General features: G+C 49.2%; 1 protein-coding gene across 1 annotated transcript in view; it reads right to left on the bottom strand.

The window, feature by feature from the left end:
• Positions 1-16863: 16863 nt before the first annotated feature.
• Positions 16864-23764, bottom strand: part of LOC120381414 (zinc finger protein 850-like) — a 376174-nt gene continuing 369273 nt past the window's right edge. Inside the window, exon 17 of the mRNA XM_039499601.1 lies at positions 16864-17759. Coding sequence (XP_039355535.1) covers positions 16916-17759 — 844 coding nt within the window. The 3' untranslated portion in view covers positions 16864-16915. The remainder of the gene's footprint in view (positions 17760-23764) is intronic.

Below are 23764 nucleotides of genomic sequence, written 5' to 3'. Positions count from 1 at the left end.
CAACGGCCCCGCGCGCGTCCGCAGCTCGGCCCCGCCTCCCCGGCCGACGTCACTTCCGCTCCCGGGAGAGTCCGGAACTACATCTCCCAGCCTGCCCCGGGGCCGCTTCCGCCCTCTCCGGCCCGGGTACGGGCGGGTCCCGGGGTCAACCGGACCCTCCCCACGCAGAGACCCCCTCCCGGCCCCCGCCCGTCATCCCCTCCCCGCGACCCTCCCCACACAGACCCCCGGCCCTCCCCTCGCCTCTCATCCCCTCCCCTCCACAGACCCCGCGACCCTCCCCACTTCTCATCCTCCCCGCAGAGACCCCCGGCCCCTTCCCCAGCACAGACCCCCGGTCCCGGCCCCTCATCCTCCCCGCACAGACCCCACGACCCTCCCCGCCCCTCATCTCCTCCCCGGCACAGACCCCCGGTCCTGCCCCTGATCCCCTCCCCACACAGACCCCTGCCCCTCCCCGCCTCTCATCCCCTCCCCACAGACCCTCCCGCGACCCTCCCCTGCCTCTCATCCTCCCCACACAGACCCCCTGCCCTCATCCCCTCCCCGGCACAGACCCCCGCGACCCTCCCCACCTCTCATCCCCTCCTCCGCAGAGACTCCCCGGCCCTCCCCACCGGTGCCTTCCCGCTTCTCAGGCGAACTCTCATGTCCCGGCGTCCCGCCCCCATCTGACCCGCCCCAGCCTGGGGCTGGAGCCGTGGAGCCGGAGACACCCATCGTCTCTGGGTAACACGTGACCCCTGGCAGTGGGTATTTCTGTCCTCATCCCAGCTCCTTCCGTGAAGGCCCCGCAGTGGCCGCCCTGGTTGTGAATGTGTCTGTCCCGGGCAGTAACTCACAGGACTCACCCCACAGCCCCAGGCCCGGGGGCCTCAGCGGAAGAGGCGACGGCCGCAACATTTAAAGGCCCTGGGGCACCAGCTGTGGCTGGAGTCCCGGGCCCTAACACCCAGGGGCTCCCAGCTGCAGAGGTGGCTGGGAGCCCCTGGGGCAAACTAAGGGGCCTGAGGGTTCAGCCGCCACGGACCCCACAGCTCCGGCGGCCAGGCTGGGGCTGGGATTTAAAGGGCTCCTCCAGCCCCCATCGTGGCAGGGAGCCTGAAGAAGCTCTTTAAATCCCAGCCCCAGCCTGGCCGCCGGAGCTGCAGGCCTGGGCCGGGGCTGGGATTTAAAGGGCCCAAGGGCCGCGGCAGGGAGCCCGGAGGAGCCCTTTAAATCCTGCCCACAGCTCCGGCGGCCGGGCTGGGGCCGGCATTTAAAGGGCCTGGAGCTCCACGGCGGCTGGAGGCTCGGGCCCTTTAGTTCGCCCCGGGGGCTCCCAGCCACCTCTGCAGCTGGGAGCCCCCTGGGTGATTTAGAGGCCCCAGGACTCCCAGCCACAGCTGGTGCCCCAGGGCCTTTAAATGTTGAGGCCCCGCCTCTTCCGGCTGAGGCCACACCTCTTCTGGCTGAGGCCACCCCCCGGACTCCAGCCCTACCGGTAAGTCCTGTGAGTTACTTTCACCCCGACAGGCAGGACAGTCTAGATCAGAGGTGGGCAAACTCCGGCCCGGGGATCCTCCTGCCAGGCCCCTGAGCTCCTGGCCGGGGAGACTCCCCCTCCCCCCACAGCCACGGGGGGTGGGGTCCTGGGAGGCCTGTCAGCAGGGGTGTGAATAGGGGTCGGGGCAGTCAGGGAGCTGGGGGGGTTGGATGGGGTGGGGTCCGGGTGGAGCAGTTAGGGGCAGGGGGTCCTGGGAGGGGGTGATCAGGGGACAAGGAGTGTGTGTGTGTGGGGGGGTTGGATGGGTCGGGGGCTTTCAAGGGGGCAGTTGGGGGGTGGAAAGTGGGAGGGGGCGTTTAGGGGTTGGGGAGGCCCAGCCTTCCCTACCCGGCCCTCTATACGCTTTCGGAACCTCAGGCCACAAAGTTTGCCCGTCCCTGGTCTAGAACATCCATGGGCAGGGAACGAGCCCGGGGGGGGGAATCGTGCTGGGAAATGATTTCCTGGTCTGACGTGTCCCTGTTGCCCGAACAGGCTGCAGCGTTGGAGCCGTGTTTTCCGCTAGCTCATTCCATCCTTCCAGGCACCCGGGAAGGGAAGTGGCTGCAGTGGAGCCGGGGGAGGTAGGGATTACCGGGGAGTTGCTGGTGGGCTCCTGTGGACGGGAGAAGGGCAGTAAATACAAAGGAGGGGGGCATTTCTGAACCTCTTAGCCGCAGGCTGCTGTGAGAGATGAAGGGGAATCCACCCGTGAGGCCCAGGGAAGATCCCCCTTCCCCTCCCATCCACCTGCTGGCAATGGGGAGGGTGTTGGGATTCCTGCCAGGGGGCCTGTCCCTGGGCCCTGCTGGGGGCTCCATCTCCTGTATCCGCTTCTGGCAAGTACGGGAGAGATGAATGTGAGGACCCTGCCCCCCTCCCGCTCTCTGCTGGGAGGGGTGAGGGTCTCTCTCTTTCTCCCCTCACCCTGATGCCTCCCGGCTGCTCTGATGGGGTGGGGTGGGGTGGGACTATGCCGACAGCTGCCTCCCACAGCTTCCATGTGATTGGCCCTCGCCCCTGTGACCGGTGGGGTTGTCACTGGGCAGCAGGTGCAGAGTGGGGGGCTCTTGCTTTTTCAGGGGCCGGTGACCTTCGAGGAGGTGGCTGTGTATTTCACCAGGGGAGAGGGGGCTCTGCTGGACCCCGCTCAGAGAGCCCTCTACAGGGATGTCATGCAGGAGAACTACGAGACGGTGACCTCGCTGGGTAAGGAGTCCTGTCCCCTCGGTTCTTAGAAGGGGAAATGAAGCGTTATGGTTCACGACATCTCACAATCTTAGAGGGGCGACGGTGTTAGTCTGCATCTGTAAAGTAACAGAGTCCTGTGGTACCTTATAGACTAACAGACGTATGGGAGCATGAGCTTTCGTGGGTGAATACCCACTTCATCCAATGCAAGTGAGTATTCACCCACCAAAGCTCATGCTCCCATCCGTCTGTTAGTCTATAAGGTGCCACAGGACACTCTGACATCTCACAATGCAACTCAACTCTGCCCTGTTTCAGCAGCACCGCAACACCCCAACGACAAACATACCCGGCCCGTGATGGAACACTTTGGGAACAGAGCACAAGTGGGGTATAGCACGTCGTTGAACACCTTCTCTTTGCTAAGCCAAAACTTGGGGTTAGGTCCAGTGCAGGGAACAGAAGCTACCCCCCGCTGGCCTGTACTCAAACGCTGAGCCTGCTGCACACAATCCATCTTGGACTTTTACAAGGTTACCACCCTGTTAGCCTTGCACTGTGGATTCCTTCTGAGTCGCCGCCTTCACTTACCCTCACTGAGTCCTGGGGACCCCTAGCGTGTACAGCACCAGCCTGCTGACAGTTCTTGGGGCAAGAACACACCCTTGTGCACCTTTGACACAACCTACACCACTCAGCACTGAAATGAGGAATACCTGCTCCTTCCAGTTTAACTCACAGTCCCAGCTCCACCCAGCTGCTCCAACAATTCCCTCCACCGGGCATTTAAAGTTACAGCTGACACGGTGCACATAGCTGGAGTGTGTGCCGATAAATGCTGGTATTCAAATCCCTACGACACAAACAATGGCACGTTCTCTTCCTCCTATTGATTATTAACCAATACATTTTAAGGTCAGGAGATCCTATTAGGTCATCCGGTCTGATCTCTTCTATGATACAGGTCATACCGTTTCATCTAGTTACCATTGTAGTGAGCTGAGTACTTCGTGTTTGGATGAAAACATCTTCCACAAGGGCATCCAGTCCTGCTTGGAAGACTTCAGGAGATGGAAAATTTGCTAATTCCCTGGGTAGTTGGTTCACCTTTGCACCACCTTTACTGATCTATTCCGCGTGACATTTGCCAGCTCCAGGTTTAGGGGGTAGGGGCAGAATTAAGGTTGCATTGCAGGGGTGGCATGTTAGTCATTTCCTGGTTTTCAGAGGTTTTTACTTTCACCCCTATACACATGCTGGAAGGGCATGAGGCCGCACTGGGCAACCTTAACTCTGCTTTAATGTAGTTTATGGGCATTTAATTTCCTTGATTTCTTTTTAATGGACTTTTTTTGCCACTGTAACCGTGTCTACATTAGAACTTTTGCCAGCAAGCTATGTCAGATAGGGATGTGAAGGCCCTCTAGCTTTAAAAGATCTTCATCTGCTGCACATGTGAAAGTCAATCTCTTTGACTCATCATTGTATGATGGTGTAGGGAGGAGGGTTTGAGGTTTATTAGGGGAACCCCTCGGGAAAGGAGGAGTCTATACAGGAAGGATGAGGTTCACCCTAATCAAAATGGAACCAGACTTCTGGCATGTAAGATTAAAGAGTTCATAAAGCGGATACTAAACTAAAGGCTGGGGGAATGGCAATCGGTGTGAAGGAATACATGGGTCAGACAGAGCCATCCCTTAGGGGATGATCACTGAGTGGGGATTCTGTATATCCCAGTAAAGAGTAGAGGATAAAAGTTCATAAAATAGAGATAGTAGCATAAGAGAAACTGTGAAATAAAGCAACAAAGAATTTGTGGCACCTTATAGACTAACAGACGTTCTGCAGCATGAGTTGCAGGAATACCCACTTCTTCAGATGCAAGAAGTGGGTATTCACCCACGAAATCTGAAGAAGTGGGTATTCACCCATGAAAGCTCATGCTGCAGAACGTCTGTTAGTCTATAAGGTGCCACAGGATTCTTTGTTGCTTTTACAGATCCAGACTAACACGGCTACCCCTCTGATACTGTGAAATAAAGAGAGTCCTATTCAATTACATCACATGCAGGCAGATAACTAAATATTGACAAATGTGATAGGTTGCTGTATACAAATGCAAGAAGGCTAAATTCTCAAAGGAGTGCACTTGAATGCCTGGTTTTAAATGAGGAGATTGATTAAAACAGGTATTACTGAACTTGGTGGAATGATGATAATCAATGGGACACGGTAATATCACAATACAAAATATATAGGAATGGCAGAGTAGGTTGTGCTGGTGGTTTTACCCACACACCCCACCTCTCCCCTACCGCGGGATCGGGGTTTAAGAGATCCTTACCCACGGGGCTCTATGGGTCTAGAGAACCTTTTCCCAGTGAAAGAGCCTTACGCAGCTGTTCTCTAAACATCTATTTATTAGAAACACTCACACAACACAAATACCAAGCAAATCTCGTAGGCTCACCACTCCCCGTCCACAGACAAATTTCAGCCGATGGCTAGTCAGGATCCATCCTCTACGGGTTCCCAGCGCCCACACACGTCATGATCGTGTAGTGGGTAGGAAGTTTTGCAGCTTGTTGTACTGCAGTCCGAGGTTGATTCCCAAAGAACACTGCTTTTCATTTGCGTTATATCAGTAAAACTAGCTACCACCTTCAAATTTACTAAACCGATCACGTTATCCTACACTGTCCTCCTTCCCAGCCACGTTTTTTCACATTGTATCTTTCACGCCTGAATTGTAACTTAGCTGTGACCTTCTCTACTTGTGCAGATGGTCAGCATAAAAACGACGGTCAGAGCTTCTCTTACCATTTGTCGAGTCTCTTTCTGTAGCCGCCCAAATTTCCCAGCGCCGGGGTGTCTCCCCTTCACCACCCGGGTGGTTATAACTCTCGTTAGGGACATTCCGGAGGTGGGGGGGGCTTTATCAGCACCAGAACATTCCTTTTTTCCCATTTTAATGGTGAATGCCCTGAGTTTCACCCAAGGCTGGTTTAATATGGGTGCAGGGGTTTGACCGGGTCTCAGGCCAGCAATGGATAGTTGGCACTACATGTGAAAGAAAGCATAGAGTCAAATAAAATAAATACAATGGAAGGAATCAAACTTGCCCTAGAATCTCTACTGATAGAAATTCCACACTTGAATAATAAGAGTGTAGCAGTAGGAATATGCTATTGACCATCTGACTAGGATGGTGATTATGAAATGTTCAGGGAGATTAGAGAGGCTATAAAAATAGAGAATTCAATGATAATTGGGGATTTCCGCTATCCCCATATTTACTGGGTACATGTGCCCTCAGGACGGGATGCAGAGAGAACGTTTTTAGGAACCATTAATGGCTGGATAAGCTAGTCCTGGAATCTATAAGGGGAGAGGCAAGTCTTGATTTAGTCCTAAATGGCACATGGGATCGGGTCCAAGAGGGGAATGCAGCTGAACCACTCGGTAATAGAGACCATAATGTAATTAAATGTAACGTCCTCGTGAGCGGGGAGATACCAAAGAAGCCCACTATGGTAGCATTTAACTTCAGAAAGGGGAACTACACCAAATTGAGAGAGCGGGTTACATGGGCATTAAAAGAAACACTCACAAAAGTGAAATAGCTGCAAGCTGCATGGAAACTTTAGAAAAAACCCTTCATCATAGAGGCTCAAAATGAATGTGTATCCCAAAAGGGGGCAAACCCAGTAAGAGGATTAAAAAATACCACCACGGCTAAGGCAGCTAAAGGCAAAAAAAGGCATCCTTAAAAAATTGGAAGTCAAACGCTACTTAGGAAAATAGAAAGGAGCATAAACTCGGCAAATCAAGGGGGGACGCTTGAGGTGGGGGAGAACAAAGAGATCAGGTGACCTCCTGGCCCGGGAAAGAGACACAGCCCAGAGAGGAGGGGCAGGAGGGGGTTTGGCAGTTTTTTGGAAGCTGGCTGGAAAATGGAGGGGAGTGCTCGGCCCTCTCAATGGGGCTGTGGCCTCCCTGGGGCCCCAGATGGACCTAACTAAAGGGGGGCCTGTTGTCTGTACCGGCAAGACCTGTTTTGGACTGTGTTCCTGTCATCTTAATAAACCTCTGCTTTACTGGCTGGCTGAGAGTCACGTCTGACTGCGCAGTGGGGGTGCAGGACCCTGTGGCTTCCCCAGGACCCCGCCTGGGTGGACTTGCTGTGGGAAGCGCACGGAGGGGCATATGCTGAATGCCCCAAGGAGAGACCCAGGAGGTGAAGCCGTGTGAGCTTCTTGCCCTGCAGACAGGCTGCTCCAAGGGAGAGGAGGCTCCCCAAAGTCCTGACTGGCTTGGTGGGGAGCAGTTCCAGAGCATCGCCCGGGGGCTCCATGACACAGGGTAGCTGAATGAATCATTTGCATCAATATTCACTGCAGAGGAAGTGAGGGACTTTCCTACACCTGAGCCATTCTTTGTAGCTGGTAAATCTCAGGAAAACTCCCAGAGTGAGGTGCTGATAGAGGTGGTTTTGGAACAAATTGTTAATTTAAACATTAATAAGTCACCAGGACTAGATGGTATTGACCTATTAATACTGAAGGGACTCAAAGAACAAATCATGTCAAACAAATCCGAGAGCTTTCTTTGATAGGATATCGAGTCTTGTGGATAAGGGAGAAGTGGTGGATGTGGTATACCTAGACTTTAGTAAGGCATTTGATACGGTCTCACATGATATTCTTATCGATAAACTAGGCAAATACAACTTAGATGGGGCTACTCTAAGGTGGGTGCATAACTGGCTGGATAACCGTACTCAGAGTCGTTATTAATGGTTCCCAATCCTGCTGGAAAGGTAGAACAAGTGGGGTTCCGCAGGGGTCTGTTTTGGGACCGGCTCTGTTCAATATCTTCATCAACGACTTCAGTATTGGCATAGGAAGTACACTTATTAAGTCGGCAGATGATACCAAACTGGGAGGGGTTGCAACTGCTTTGGAGGACAGGGTCAAAATTCAAAACGATCTGGACAAATTAGAGAAATGGTCTGAGGTAAACAGGATGAAGTTTAATAAAGACAAATGCAAAGTGCTCCACTTAGGAAGGAACAATCAGTTTCACACATGCAGAATGGGAAGAGACTGTCTAGGAAGGAGTACGGCAGAAAGGGATCTAGGGATTATAGTGGACCACAGGCTAAATATGAGTCAACAGTGTGATGCTGTTGCAAAAAAAGCAAACGTGATTCTGGGATGCATTAACAGGTGTGTTGTGAGCAAGGCACGAGAAGTCATTCTTCCGCTCTACTCTGCGCTGGTCAGGCCTCAGCTGGAGTATTGTGTCCAGTTCTGGGCACCACATTTCAAGAAAGATGTGGAGAAATTGGAGAGGGTCCAGAGAAGAGCAACAAGAATGATTAAAGGTCTAGAGAACATGACCTATGAACGAAGGCTGAAAGAACTGGGTTTGTTTAGTTTGGAAAGAGAAGACTGAGAGGGGACAGGATAGAATTTTTCAGGTATCTAAAAGGGTGTCATGAGGAGGAGGGAGAAAACGTGTTCACCTTAGCCTCTAAGGATAAAACAAGAAGCAATGGGCTTAAACTGCAGCAAAGGGAGGTTTAGGTTGGACATTAGGAAAAAGTTCCTAACTGCCAGGGTGGTTAAACACTGAAATAAATTGCCTAGGGAGGTTGTGGAATCTCCATCTCTGGAGGTATTTAAGAGTAGGTTACATAAATGTCTATCAGGGATGGTCTAGACAGTATTTGGTCCTGCCATGAGGGCAGGGGACTGGACTCGATGACCTCTCGAGGACCCTTCCAGTCCTAAAGTCTATGGATCTATGAAAAGTGCATGAGAGACAGGAAAGTTTCCTACAATGAGGGAAGGAACAAAGCTGCTCTGCCATGGAACCCTTCGGCAGAGGATTGCCGATTACCTCCAGGAAACTCTCCTGGAGATCTCTCTGGAGGATTCCTGTGAGATCTCGGCGTGCATCAACACCCTGTTCCACCGTACCGATTATCTACACAGGAAAATGTCCAGGTCACGGACACACAGCCAGCTTCCCACATTTCTGTAACCAGAACCCACCTCTGCACTACACAGGCCACAGCCACTTACCAGGGATCTTATCTCCTGCTTCTTGCTCCCCGGAGAGCAACCGCTGAGACTGGCTAGACACCTCTGGAGTGGAGAACAGTTCCTGGCTGTCTGCCCCACCGGGCGACTCCACCAGGAGCTGCACACCCTCATCTAACTCCCCCTCTTCATCCAAAACTTCATCCTCCAGGTTAGGTCCCTTTCCGCCACCTCTATGCCCTCTGAAGTATCCACGGGCCTCTTCACATGGAGGTGGGTTCCCACTGAAGATAGCATCCAGCTCCTTATAGAACAGGCAGGTCTTAGGTGCAGCACCTGAGCAACGGTTTGCCTCCCTCATTTTATGGTACACCTGCCTCTGCTCCTTTATCTTCGCGCTGCACTGCAGCGTGTCCCGGTCACAGCCCTTTTCGCACAAGCCTCGAGAAATCTACCCCTAGGTATCCCAATTCCCACGTCTGAAGCGCAGCCTCTGCTCCCCATGTACTGAGCAGAACCAGCAGCTTCGCAGTGGTCCAAGTGGGAGAGCGTTTGCTGCGATAATCCACCATAGTCACCTGGGAAGATGTGATGCGACTTCTCCACCCTGAGCAAACAGGCAAAGGAAGTTCAAAAATTCCTGGGGCTTCTAAGAGGGAGGAGCAGATAGTTGTTTACCTGGCTGCAGGGCGGTGGAGTTCAAACTGCTGACCAGAGCGGTCAGGATGGGCATCGTGGGACACCTTCTGAAGGTCGATTAAAGCGATGAAATGAAAAGTGGTGTCTACACGTGCAGTTTGTCAACAAAAACGTAGAGGAAAAAAAGACATAAATCTCTCTTGAGGGTGGATGTATTTTGTCACCAAAACCGGTATTTTCCCTGACAAAAGTCACCTCGCAGTGCGTATCCGCTCAAATGATCTTTCTTATGGGAGAATAACCACCAGTTCTGTGGTGTGTCTGCCCTGTTCCTGAGCAGTATGTCCTGAATTTGGTATCCTCAGTTGTGACTGAGGCACGGTGACAGGCAGCTCTGCGTGCTTCCCTGCCTGCAGGCACCGCCACCAGAGCTCCCATTGGCCACAGTTCCTGGCCAATGGGAGCTGCAGAGTGGGCGCTCTGGGTGGGAGCAGTGCGCAGAGACCCCCTGGCCACCGCTGCACCTAAGAGATAGAGGACTTCCCAGTCGCCTGGAATCGCAGAGAGCCAGGGCAGACAGGAGCCCGCCTTAGCTCTGCTGCACTGCCCACTGGACTTTTAGCAGCCTACTAAAATCTCCTGGATGGCTTTTAATAGCCACCGGGAGATTAAGGCCAATTCTGGGAGACCCCTGGCCACTATGGCAGGGTTGGCAACTCTAGTTGTTACCCAGGCCTTAGAGGTGGTTACTCCTGAAGCTATCTCCTAGCTAATCCTAACAGAGAGAAGTGCTGTCTCTGGCAAAGCAGGTGTGGGGGAAATAGAAGTGTTTTGTTGTTTTTGAACTCACCCTTTGCGATGCTTCCAATGTGTATAAAATGAAATGAGTGTTTAATATGGGACAGCTGCAGAAAGTTTATGCTTTTTTAATAAAAAACCCCACGTCTTGTACCGTATAGTGATTCTCATCCAGACGTATATTTAGCTTCTAATTTAGACCTGTTCCAGCAGATTAAAAAAAATAAACTGGGCATATTTGGAGAAGCCATTCCTCACCAGCACTTTTGAGATTTTGGATGGTTTGGTAAAGGATTCTTCTCCAGAGAAATGTCAATTTGCCCCCATCAAGACCAAGGATTTGGCAAGAACACAGGTAGAAACAGCAGACACCCAGTGAGATGAAAGCTGTGGCGAGCTACGGTCCATGTAACACTGTGTTTAGAACACAACTCCCTAGTTCAGAGGCATTGATTAGTGTCCCAAAGATGCCCTGGTTAGATTGAGAATAATTGTCCTTTACCATTTGAATCCAAAGTTTCACAAGGCAAAGTGAAGGCATCAGCTCTTTTTCTCAGGACATTCCTTCCTCACGGATCCCAATCTGGCTGCACTGTTGGACAATAAGGACTTTCCTTCTGTGTAAGTGATGGTAACCCATTAGGGAATGAGTCTGCCAAGCTCCACGTTCAGACTGCAGGATATATGAATGTGGAGTCCTGATTTTATGCTTAGTCTCTTAGTTTTGGTCTTGTGTTTTATGTCTTTGCATCACATCTCCAGCTACTTGGAAAGATTAATAGTGTGAAAATAGAATAGAATTGGTTTTTCTCATGTTGCAAACCTTCCCACATAGAGTGAGACCCCTTTGACCAACACTTATGGCAGAAAAACCAGAGATTAACTTCCAGAAATGGAAGGCACCTATATGGGTGTAAACCACAAGCTTACAGAAGGGTTCACTTGGTGGAAATGGGTTTTAAATGGAATTGAAGGAAAGTAACATTATTATAAGATTGTGTAATCTTTGATTATGTTATTGTTACCAGTGACAATGAAATTAAACATGAACTTCATTATTTGTTAACGAACAAGAGACTAATTATGTGATAACTTTCATTTTTCTAATATCTTTCTGATTATATTTCTCTTTTAATTAGTAATATAGGAAACAGTAGCTAATCCTTAAAAGCTTATTTGAGGTCTTTTACCCCTTATTAGTAAGGAATTGTGAAATAAAACCATTCTCCAAAGATTGCAGTGATGGAATATGGGAGAGAAATCATGTGGATGAGAATACAGATCAGTATAGACTTTAATTACTTCCATTTCAAACAGCTTGTCAAAATAAATTCCAAAGTCAATTTCTGTTCAGAGGACAACTCAAGGAGAGAGTTGTGTAACCTTTTACCCAGTTAGAGTGTACGGCTTACCTAGTTCTTGTTAGCAAAGGAGAGACATGACTCGTATGATGAGATGTCCACATATATTTATAAGAAAGATGATGGACGTATTGGCCATTACTAGTGGGTTTTTTTTGTTTTGTTCTTTTTGTTAAAAACATCTGCGACCAGTTATTTTTATCAGTAGTCAGGCCAGATATTAAAGCGTAGCTATTGAACCGTTAGGCCAGGCTGTGGAGACGTCCTCAAAACTGGCCTTAGTGTTTTTTCACATTTATCTTTGGGGTTCGTACATCTACACTGAATGAGGTTTTCATGGATACTTTAAGAAAACTGTTAATTAGAGAAGAATTTTCCAAAATGATGTTAAGCCAAAGTTTGCCTCATTCCAACTGCATTGGGTCATGTTGTCAGTATCCCCGGCATACTTCACCCTGATTTGCCCAGAGATCTCCGGAGATGCACCATAAAGTGGAGTAAGCTGGAATTGTCAACCATAAGGACCAAGATGCAGGCTTGTGTCAGCGAGTGCACCAGTGTTGATTGCCTGTGGAATCCACACAGGGAAAGCACCAGCTAGAAAACTTCTCCATAGCTGAATTATCCCTTAAACTCTGCCGTCTGAAATGCTTGAATATGTACTTCCCGTTCTGTGAAGTCTGTAAACTATTCGGTGACAAGCTGTTAAATTCCTGCTTATGAAAGCCCCAGTGAGGTCTCGAGCTGGGTCAGCGGGGGAAGGAGTGCCTTAGTGTGGATTGCACTGGGTGGGGGGCGCACTAAGGGGGTCCCCGTGGTGAAACCTGAGCCCTCCAAACCCACCAAGCCGGGCTGCCTCTCACACTGTGATGCTGATGTCAAGCTCCAAGGCTTGGACAGGCAGTGCACTTACACAGCCAGCCAGATGGGGACACACCCAACTGCGTCCCTGCCACCCATGAACCATCAATAGGTTCCAGCCAGTTCCCCCCAGAACTGTCCCATTTTGCACTGGTCAGAAGCCTGGCCGCTGTAAGTTCATTACCTAGTGCGCCACTTTGTCAAAGGGAAGTGGACATGCCCCAACCTTTGTAACCTGAGCAGATTTCTCCAGCACTTCAGACAAACTCACTGGTAAGGATAAAACATTCAATTTGCATCTCCCTCAGCTGCTTTCTGTGTCTTACCAACCACGGGGGAAGCCCTCCTCCCCTCTGCCAATTGGGCCATTTGCGTTCTTACAGACAAGTATTTCTTCAGTAGAATTTGCATCCTGTCTTAAAGAGACAGTTAATTTCCACGAGCATATCAGGACCGGTGTCCTGAAAAACTGGGAGCTGGATTGGGGTACCCTCCATCACCCCTTTCTCTATCCCCAAGAAGTCAGCTGTGTGCCTGCTCCCCTTCGGGAGGTCAGTTTCACAGTCCGTCCTCTCTGAACCCGAGTCACAGGCCGAGTGCCTGGGTGCAGAGATGCTGAATCAGCCACTCTGCCCAGGCATCCTTTCCCACGTGACCAGTAAGGAGACATTCATGTACTTCCACTATTCCTTCCCGTTTCCTTCTCTGGGCGCCCCCCTCTGTGCTCTCTTCAGCAGTCTGTGACCCCCGTTCTGCTGCAAAGGGGTCACAGCTAACAGCCTGGCCGGTTCTCTCACTGACAGGCACTTTACCCCCGTCCCTTCCTGAGGTGATGGTGCCTTCAGCTGCAGTCCAGGAACTGGTCTCCACCTCCCCCACCCCTGGAAGAATGCTGCTTCCCCCTCCTGCCGAGCCGTTAAAGAGAGACTCTCCCATTCGTTCAGCAGTTCATGGGGCTTTACTGTTTCCATATGGGGTCCCAGCATCGTATTTCTTCTTGCCGCGCGTATACACCCTAACAGTCTGAGCTGCACTGAAAAATCATTTCCAATGAGCATGGCAATGGCAATAGCACTAAAACCATCAGTTACGATGTGCATTTGGGTCAAAGGGCACAAGAATCCCGTAACCACCTACTAATAAAAGTGCTGGCAGTGTTACCTTCTTGAATTACATTCTGCTTAACCACAGACATTTCTGCACCTGGAGCCTCCCATCGTAAGTATCCCCTGCCATGAATCCTGAAAGCCTTGATGTGCTCCATGTCTGGTTCTGCACACAAAACCAAGATGATAAGTGTCCGGCGCCTGTGAGATTTCTGTGTGGAGGACAGCACACTTAACAGGGCCATGTTGTCTGCTTCCTTGGAGAACAGGGCATTTATTCCTCAGGTGAATTAGAGACAGCACCTCTTTGGCTTTCCTGTTTTCACAGGAGGGTTGGGATGGGGGTTAGAGGAATGGTTTTGGGGATGTGTGACGCTCTGTACCTCGGGGGGACACCCTACACCCCATCTTTATAAAATGACTGTGGTATCCAATGCACAGTGTCATGTTGGGATGTTCGGAAGGCTCGGGATGCACTGCGCGGGGTTGTTACAGTAATTGTTACTGTAATGTTACAGGAAGGTTGTAGGTTACAATTTCATATATAGAGTTATGAGGCTGAAAATGTATCCTCGTGGCTTAAAGCAAGCCCAGGCAAAACCTCTCCAAGAACAGAGAGGCAGTTCACACCTCATCAGGGCATGGATGGGACAAACCCCGCCCAGCCTCACAGGGAACAACGGACACTCGCCAGGCAGCAACAGAATAGTCTGCTAGACCAGGGTCTCAAACCTGCGGCCCGCTGAGTTATTTCTGGCGGCCTAACAAGCTCCCTGCCCCCCAGAGTCATTTCCTGCTGCCGCCAAGCTCCCCTCACCGCCGCGCCCCTTCCCCCCCCCAGCGCGCCGCATCCCGGCTCCTCTGCCTGGTGGTGGGAAGCACCTGGAGGTAAACAGCTGTTTGGTGGTGCTTAGCGCTTTCCAGGAGGGAGGGGGAGGAGCGGGGAGCCGTGTACTCGGGAGGCGGTGGGGCAGGGGCGGGGATTTGGGGAAGGGGTGGGAATGGGGGCAGGAAAGGGGTGGGAAGAGGCAGGGCAGGGCCTCCTGGAAGGGATGGAGTGGAGGCAGGGCCGGGGCAGAGGGGATTTTATACCTTTATATGTAAAGGTGTCAGTGATGCAGCCCTCGGGCCAATGTACGAGTCCTCATGTGGCCCTCGTGGTGATCTGAGTTTGAGATCCCTGCATTAGACCCTGGGGGGAGTCACCCCTTTCCTTGGGGCAGTTTGGGACGGCAATGAGGTAATGCTCACCTGACTCTGAAGGGGGGCGGGGAGCCAAGAGGAAAGAAAGGCCATGATAAAAGGGAGAGCTGTTTTGCCAGGCTCTCTCTCTTCTGCCTGTATCGTGTGAAGGGTCAGGCCAGAGGGCTAGCGGAGAGGGACAGAAGGTAGAAATATTAGCCCCAGATTAAGCAGGTCCCTTATAGTTCAGTACATTTTAAGTGAGGAAAATGGTAGTAAAAGTATCTGCTCTGCAGCACAACCTGAAGCAACAGCAGAGCAACTGGGAATGGAACAATTGGTTTCCAAGGGGGGAACTCGATGACTAACAATGGCTTTGAAATGGGGGAACAGTATAACCGTGATGCTCAGGGTTTGTTTACGTGGAGAGGCAGACGTCAGAGCCCTAGGGGGGCTCTGGGTGATCGCTACTTCCCACCACCCAACACAGATGGAATGAGGTTGAGTAGTGTCCGCAAAAGAGAAACCAAACAACTAATTATTCCTCCAGAAAGGTTTCTAATGACAACACAGACAGAATAAGAAAAACAGAAGTAAAGACCAGCACTGAGTGAGGATTAATACAAATGGCAGGTTAGACTGGAGACAAGCACAAGTCCACGTAATATTGTGCATTAACTGCCTGTTCCGATAAGTGCACATATCAAAGGTAAATCCTGAAAATAGTCACAAGCACGTGCAATGCTACTGTTACCGATTGCCCGGCAACTTCACACGCACTGCAACCACCCCCAACAAATACAATTCTCTGTGCAATACTAAGACATTGATTCACTATACGGTACTGACCTCAACCTACCTATAACCTTAGCTAACAACTTATAAACTTTGATGGACTTTTATGATAAACTTGATGGTAACTTATACTGAAGACAGGCACAGCGACTTTAAAGCTATGATGATTTATAAACTACCAGCTTCACCTGCGCCGTACCTGCTTTCAGCAAGGCACAACACATATACAGTTGTTATATATTGATTAACTATTGACTAATACTATTTTTAAACAACTTAAACAATTTGCCAATATAATTAAACTATAATATTAATACAGACTTAAGATTAACTAGCTCGAGCACAACCAGACCTTGCCACTCTGAAACCTTACCCTGCATTCCTCCAAAGATACATTACCTTCAGGTGACTGTTTCCTGCACTGGCCAGGCACAGATAGTCGGTGAAGCGCAGGTCCCTTTGGTTCGGGGGTGTATGTGGAGCCCAACAAAGGGTTACCTCTTTTAGGTACGTACGTACGCACGCACACACACACCTTTAAACTCTTTTTATATGGTATTTGCTGGCCGTGTTTTAAAACAGGTCAACCAATAAAGGTGGCCAAATGTTTCAGTGAGGTATTTGCAGTTGTTTTGAACTTCTGAACTGTGCACCTGTGCTCAGCTCAGCTCTACTCTATGCGACTAATTGTGGTCAATTTGTTAGACTCAAAAATGCTCAAGTCAGCTTAAAGAGGTATTTGGTTGCAGAGCATAGTAACCACAAGTCTGTATCTATCTTTACAGAGTTTCCTTTTTAGTCGATAAAGCTTCCTAGCTAGATTATGCTCATGCTTGCAGGATTCAACTGTACTCGCTTCTTACAACTTCTGGAAGGTTGAGGCCTAATGGTGCTTAGCCGGACACTACTTGACAAGACTTAAGGACATTAATCACAGTTTATACTAGGAAAAGTGATGGAGTTTGGGTCAGGTCACGGGGAAAGCTAATGCCAACCCCTGCACCTGCGCTGCATCTGCTCTACAACTATAACTGTCTTTTTACCCCAAGATCACTAACTTGAGCAGCCAACGCCATGTGCAGCCCTAGTGGATGTCAGGCACAGGTAGTTTTTGCCTCAGTGTAGCTTGTTGGGATCAAACCTCTCTCCCCACCTGGAGCGGATAAACATTCCTGGCAGGAGGGACACACACTCCTATGACTCAGAAGGAAAGGAGTTGATAGAAAAGATCACAGGACTGACCCCAAAGAAGGGTGAGCTGCAAAAGGCAGAAACAGGCAACTCATCTGGGGGAGCTGAGAGACCACAGTGAAGATGGTGCACAGATCACTAGGTGAGAATTAGCAAATGTGATTATTAAAAAAAAAAAAAAAAAAAAAAATCTTTGGCCAGCCCTAATCAAGGCATGTGTTACAGGTCTCTCGTGTGGATTTTCCGATGTCTAATAAGGTGTGAGCTATTTTTGAGGCTTTTCTCGCACTCAGCGCATCCATAAGGTTTCTCACCCATGTGGATTCTCCTATGTGTGCTCAGGGTAGAGCAGTGATTAAAGCGTTTCCCGCACTCAGAGCACATGTAGGGCTTCTCTCCTGTGTGGATTCTCTGATGCGTGATAAGGGTTGAGTGCTGACTGAAGTGTTTCCCGCACTCAGAGCACGTGTAGGGCGTCTCCCCTGTGTGGATTCTCTTATGTGCGATAAGGGTTGAGTGCTGACCAAAGCGTTTCCCACACTCAGAACACGTGTAGGGCTTCTCCCCTGTGTGGGTTCTCTGATGCGTGATAAGGTCTGAACGCTGACTAAAGCTTTTCCCGCACTCAGAACATCCATAAGGTTTCTCACCCGTGTGGATTCTTCCATGTTTGCTCAGGGTAGAGCTGTGATTAAAGCTTTTCCCGCACTCAGAGCATGTGTAGGGCGTCTCTCCTGTGTGGATTCGCTGATGTGAGATGAGGCTTGAACTATCAATGAAGCTTTTCCCACACTCAGGGCACGTGTAGGGCGTCTCTCCTGTGTGGACTCTCTCATGTGTGGTAAGGGCTGAATGATCACTGAAGCTTTTCCCGCACTCCGAGCACATGTAGGGCGTCTCTCCTGTGTGGATTCTCTGATGCGTGATAAGGGTTGAGTGCTGACCGAAGCTTTTCCCGCACTCGGAGCACGTGTAGGGCTTCTCTCCAGTGTGGGTTCTGTGATGTCTGATAAGGGCAGAGGTCCCACTGAAGCTTTTCCCGCACTCATGGCATGTGTAGCGTCTCCCTTCCAAGTGGATTCTGTCGCAGCTTATAAGGTCTGAGTGGCTACTGAAGTTTTCCTCTGGCATCTGCTGCGTCTCACAGGCTTTGGCTTTTTCTGGGAGTGCACAACGCCCGGAAACATTCCCTTTGGATCTTCCTGATAACGTTCCATGTGGTTCTACTTGCTCAGCGTCTTCCTGCTGGGGTTTCTCCTTCTCATTCTCACTCACCATCCCATCACCTGATGGGAGACAGAGCGAATCCAGGCATAGGTCACTCCCTGTGCCAGAAAGAAAGGAAATCTCAGAGAGAGGAATGGAAAAAGGGACGAACAAACCAAAATCTGTGTGGGAGAGATCAAACCTCTCAGGAGCTGATTTTCCCCAAACCCTTCCCCAGAGGAGAGAGGAAGGGATCAGTTTTGGTCCACATCTCACCAGAACACTCAGGGGAAAGCGAGACTGGGGAGGGACCTGCTGCAAGTTGTCAGTCAGAATAGGAGGGAAGCCATGAGTGACATCTGCCATAATGATTTCACATCTGCAGGGAACAATCCTCAGCTTGGAGAGCTCACAGGGTCTTTGTAGGGCATCCCAAATGTTTCCTGCATTCCTAAACAGTTGTTGAGTTGGTTTAACCAAGTCCTCACCTGTGCAGGCAGCTCTCGGGAGCACTTCTTTCTCAGAGGCCTGGAGGTCCGGGACCCATGGCTCTTCCCCTCTTTCCAGCTGCGAGATCACATCAGGTTTGGAAATTGGAAACCCTACTCCAGGCAAAGAAAACAAGGGAGGTCAGTGGAATTTGTGGGATACTTGTCACAAGGAATAGTCCATGGTTTTAATCCCAGCTCATTTTTAAGCAGTAACATCCCAAGGCCAGCTTCCTTGGCGCGAAGTGGCAGGAGAGTTGTTATGATTATAAATCATATTCATTACCTTAGTGCCTCAGGGCCAACTAACAGTGGGTCCCCATTGTGCTAGGACAAGTACAAACAGAGAATAGTAGATGGCCCAGGCCCTGAAGAATTTACAGTCTAAATAGACAAGGCAGACACAGAATGGGGGAAGGGGTAGAACCCACTGTTAGAACAGAGATATTCAGGCCTGCCTGTAAAGCCGATGCTCTAAGAACTTAGGTGTATTTTTTATCACTTAGCTAGTTACAGGGGTATAAAAACAAAGAATCAAAATCACAGTCTGCCTGTGTATGGGCCTTCTCGCACTAGGATAGTCTGAGGCCTTCTTCTTTGGCTAAGCACCAGGGGCAGCCATAAGCTGGGAAGCGCAGGGTCACATCCTCACACCCCAAACCAGTCACACTGAAATAAGGTGCTACTGGGCTGTTAGGAAGACGATCCTGTCCGGAGAGTGCCCATCACCACCAGATAAAGAAACAGATCTTAAGATGGTTAAAGAAAACTTAGCTGGACAGCATCCTGTTGTAGCCCTAAGGTTTAATCTGCTTGCTTGCACAGATATATCTCTTCTTATAAATTTGAGTATTTGATGTAATAGGTTTACAGATTTATATTAAAAATAAGTTTAGCTGTAATGCAAGAGACCTACAGGCTAAAACCCTGTATGTTAAGCTAAGGCAAAGTTAGCAGATCTATATCGGGACCCTTTACCCAGAAAAGTAAAGATGACCCAACTAGCTAAAACACTCACCAGATGTCTAGAGATTTTTGCCTAACTCAGTAGATAATGCAGGACGGCAAAGGGGATTTTTCAAAGTTGTACCCACAGACGTAACAAGGACACCACAAGAGCGCACATACCTGTCATCCATACGCACAGACATACTAGCCTATGGGGTAAGGGTACCCTCACATTTCTGTGGGGGCAGGATGAAATTTGGGCATAGGAGGAAGGATTTACAACCAATGCCCTATAAAAAAGCGATTAATCTCTCCATTTTAGAGGCAAGCTACCCACCTATCTACTCCTCATTGTCCCCATCTTCATCAACGTATCGATGCCACCCATCTACGACACCTATTAACTATTAATCGACCGGACTTTGTTTCTTTTCAAACTTTAAGTTTTAAGGGGACTCGGCTATGCTTGGTTTCCCTACGCTTTATTTCAGTTTAAGGTTTATTGAGTTAAGTTAGAGAGTAACCAGCTTTAACAGCTCTGCATTAGCTTCCTCTGCTAGAGGTGTGAAGCCGGAACCACCAGAGACGGGGCCCTGTATCTTCCAACACCAGGTTATTAAAACAGAGTGTGAGTATTAACCAAAGTTTGCAGCACATAACATTGTATTATCATATGTATCTCTTGAATAACACTAGTACAATTGCAACTCTGTAATTCTAACTGTTTTACCACCTGCTCACTATTTCATTGATTTTAATAAAAGGTCTTTATGACTCGATCTGTCTCCGTGTGAGCTTCCTGTCATACCCCCGAAGGTCCTTTTATAACATCTGTGAAGCCCTGATTCAGGACGAACTTTTATCTTCTCATACTCATAGACTTTAAGGTCAGAAGGGACCATTATGATCATCTAGTCTGACCCCCTGCACAACGCAGGCCACAGAATCTCACCCACCCACTCCTGTATCAAACCCCTAACCTATGTCTGAGTTATTGAAGTCCTCAAATCGTGGTTTAAAGACCTCAAGGTGCAGAGAATCCTCCAGCCAGTGACCCGTGCCCCATGCTGCAGAGGAAGGTGAAAAACCTCCAGGGCCTCTGCCAATCTGCCCTGGAGGAAAATTCCTTCCCGACCCCAAATATAGTGATCAGCTAAACCCTGAGCATGTGGGCAAGACTCACCCGCCAGCACCCAGGAAAGAATTCTCTATAGTAACTCAGATCCCAACCCATTTAACATCCCATCACAGGCCATTGGGCATATTTACCAGGGATCAATTAATTGGGATCAATTAATTGCCAAGATTAGGCTATCCAATCATACCATCCCCTCCATAAATGTATCAAGCTTAGTCTTAAAGCCAGATATGTCTTTTGCCCCCACTACTCCCCTTGGAAGGCTGTTCCAGAACTTCACTCCTCTGATGGTTAGAAACCGTCGTCTAATTTCAAGTCTAAACTTCCTAGTGTCCAGTTTATATCCATTTGTTCTTGTGTCCACATTGGTACTAAGCTTAAATAATTCCTCTCCCTCCCTGATATTTATCCCTCTGATATATTTATAAAGAGCAATCATATCCCCCCTCAGCCTTCTTTTGGTTAGGCTAAACAAGCCAAGCTCTTTGAGTCTCCTTTCATAAGACAGGTTTTCCATTCCTCGGATCATCCTAGCAGCCCTTCTCTGTACCTGTTCCAGTTTGAATTCATCCTTCTTAAACATGGGAGACCAGAACTGCACACAATATTCCAGATGAGGTCTCACCAGTGCCTTATATAACGGTACTAACGCCTCCTTATCTTTACTGGAAATACCTCGCCTGATGCATCCCAAGACCGCATTAGCTTTTTTAACAGCCATATCACATTGGCGGCTCATAGTCATCCTGTGATCAACCAATACTCCGAGGTCCTTCTCCTCCTCTGTTACTTCCAACTGACGTGTCCCTAATTTATAACCAAAATTCTTGTTATTAATCCCTAAATGCATGACCTTGATCACTATTCTTCTGATCAAACAAATTGGAGAGCCTAAACCCATACTAATTAATATCCATAATTATTTTAATATCAATTAATTAAAATTAATTAAATAAAAATACATTAAGTGGATAAATTAAATCAACATTACTAACACACTCCAAATCAGGCTACACTGTCTGGCAATAAATCACTTATCAATGGTTGTGGTTGTGAAACACTCATTTCTGTATTATTTTATCTTTATGGCCACCACTTTTACCTTGTTAATCAGTCTGGTTCTCTAATTGTTTCTGTCTGTTGCATAATTAATTTTGCTAGATGTAAGTTAATTAGGATAGTGGGATATAATTGGTTAGAGAATTAGGTTACAATATGTTAGAATTGGTTAGTTAAATTTCAGCACAATGATTGGCTAAGATATAGCTGAGAATATTACTATATAAACTGAGTCAAACAGGAGAGAGAAGATAAATTGGAATCATAGAATCTCAGGGTTGGAAGGGACCTCAGGAGGTATCTAGTCCAACCCCCTGCTCAAAGCAGGACCAATCCCAACTAAATCATCCCAGCCAGGGCTCTGTCAAGCCTGACCTTAAAAACCTCTAAGGGTGGAGATTCCACCACCTCCCTAGGGAACCCATTCCAGTGCTTCACCACCCTCCTAGTGAAATAGTGTTTCCTAATATCCAACCTAGACCTCCACCACTGCAACTTGAGACCATTGCTCCTTGTTCTGTCATCTGCCACCACTGAGAACAGTCTAGATCCATCCTCTTTGGAACCCCCTTTCAGGTAGTTGAAAGCAGCTATCAAATCTCCCCTCATTCTTCTCTTCTGCAGACTAAATAACCCCAGTTCCCTCAGCCTCTCCTCATCAGTCATGTGCTCCAGTTCCCTAGTCATTTTTGTTGTCCTCCGCTTGACGCTTTCCAATTTTTCCACATCCTTCTTGTAGTCCGGGGCCCAAAACTGGACACAGTGCTCCAGATGAGGCCACATCAATACTGAATGTTTGTTAAGGGGGAACGGGAAAAGGGACACAGGCAAGGCTCCATGGCATCAGAGCTGGGAAGGGGGACACGGGGTAAACGCTCTGCGGCATCAGAGCTGGGCAGGGAACACTTGGGAACAGACGGTATCGGCATATCGAGATAAGCCCGACTGGTGTGAAGGGCTTCGCAACACGTAATCTTATAGGTGTAAAAATTGTACAGGCTACACTACCAGCCTGTGACATCATCAGCAAAGTGCCCGTTTGTGCCTGGGAAGGGGCCCTGCTCTGGGAGGGAGGATGCAGCAAGGACTCAGGGTCAATTGCCACATGTGGGGAAGTTATTGGGGGGGGAGGGTCATGAGTGGGAGAGGGAGGTCAAGAGTTAAAATAATAATATTTGGGGGGGAAATGTATAAAGAAGTTAAACTGGACAGAAATAAAACTGGAGTGGAGGCTCTAAAGCAACAAGCCTTGAGTAGGGATTTGGGGTTAAAGGTCTGGGATCTCCCGCAGCTCTAGATCCCCAAACCTCTCCTCCCTCCCACTGACCCACCCACCCCACTTCCTGGGTGCCCTTCCCCCACACTCCCCTCCCCTTCTTCCCATTACTCTCAGCCGGCACCACCTCCCGGCACCTTGGGAGCTTCTTGTGTTCCCTCCTCGTCTCTCACAACCTCCTCCCTCCCTGCTGCTGCTTAGCTCTAACCCTGCACACACCCGCCCCGTGTCCTGGCACCCCAGAATTATCTACTCCCCCCTTCTCCTCTGCTCCCACGGCTCTGTTCTCCCTTCACCCGTGGGGTCCTGAATGGCGACATTATTCGCTCTCCTATCGAAAGAGGAGCTCATCTGACTGTCACACAAGCCAGGCATGAGTCACACACCTATTCACTCAATTTAGAATTCTACAGGCGACGTATTTTCCTCTTACAATGAGGAAAAGGCATGAAAGCTACAGTGATTAATGTAGTTATTAATGTAGCCAGTAAGGATACATTCGATGAAATTTTTAAATGACTGACAGCACCAAAAAGGCAAATGTCCAAAAATTATACTAGTGGGTGGGAGATGAGGCAAAAAAAGGGGGCAAGGAAACTTGTCAAAACTTGTATGATGAATAAAGGTATAAAGTTATTACAGCTCAGGTTCTTTAGAGACCCCACAGCTTCTAATAACCCAGGGGACAGGACTCCTTACCCAGCGAGGTCACCGTCTCATAGTTCTCCTGCATGACATCCCTGTAGAGGGCTCTCTGAGCGGGGTCCAGCAGAGCCCCCTCTCCCCTGGTGAAATACACAGCCACCTCCTCGAAGGTCACCGGCCCCTGAAAGAGCAAGAGTCCAACACTCAGGACCTGCTGCCCCACTCACAGCCCCACTATTCACGGAACAGCAGCACCAGGTAAATGGAGGCTCCGGGAGGCCCATGTTAACAGAGTCCCACCCCACCTT

Source organism: Mauremys reevesii, linkage group 14 (assembly GCF_016161935.1).
Source record: "Mauremys reevesii isolate NIE-2019 linkage group 14, ASM1616193v1, whole genome shotgun sequence".
In the NCBI taxonomy this organism is placed as follows: domain Eukaryota; kingdom Metazoa; phylum Chordata; order Testudines; family Geoemydidae; genus Mauremys; species Mauremys reevesii.
The sequence above is the reverse complement of the archived record's forward strand: the minus strand, read 5'-3'. Positions and strand labels throughout refer to the sequence as shown.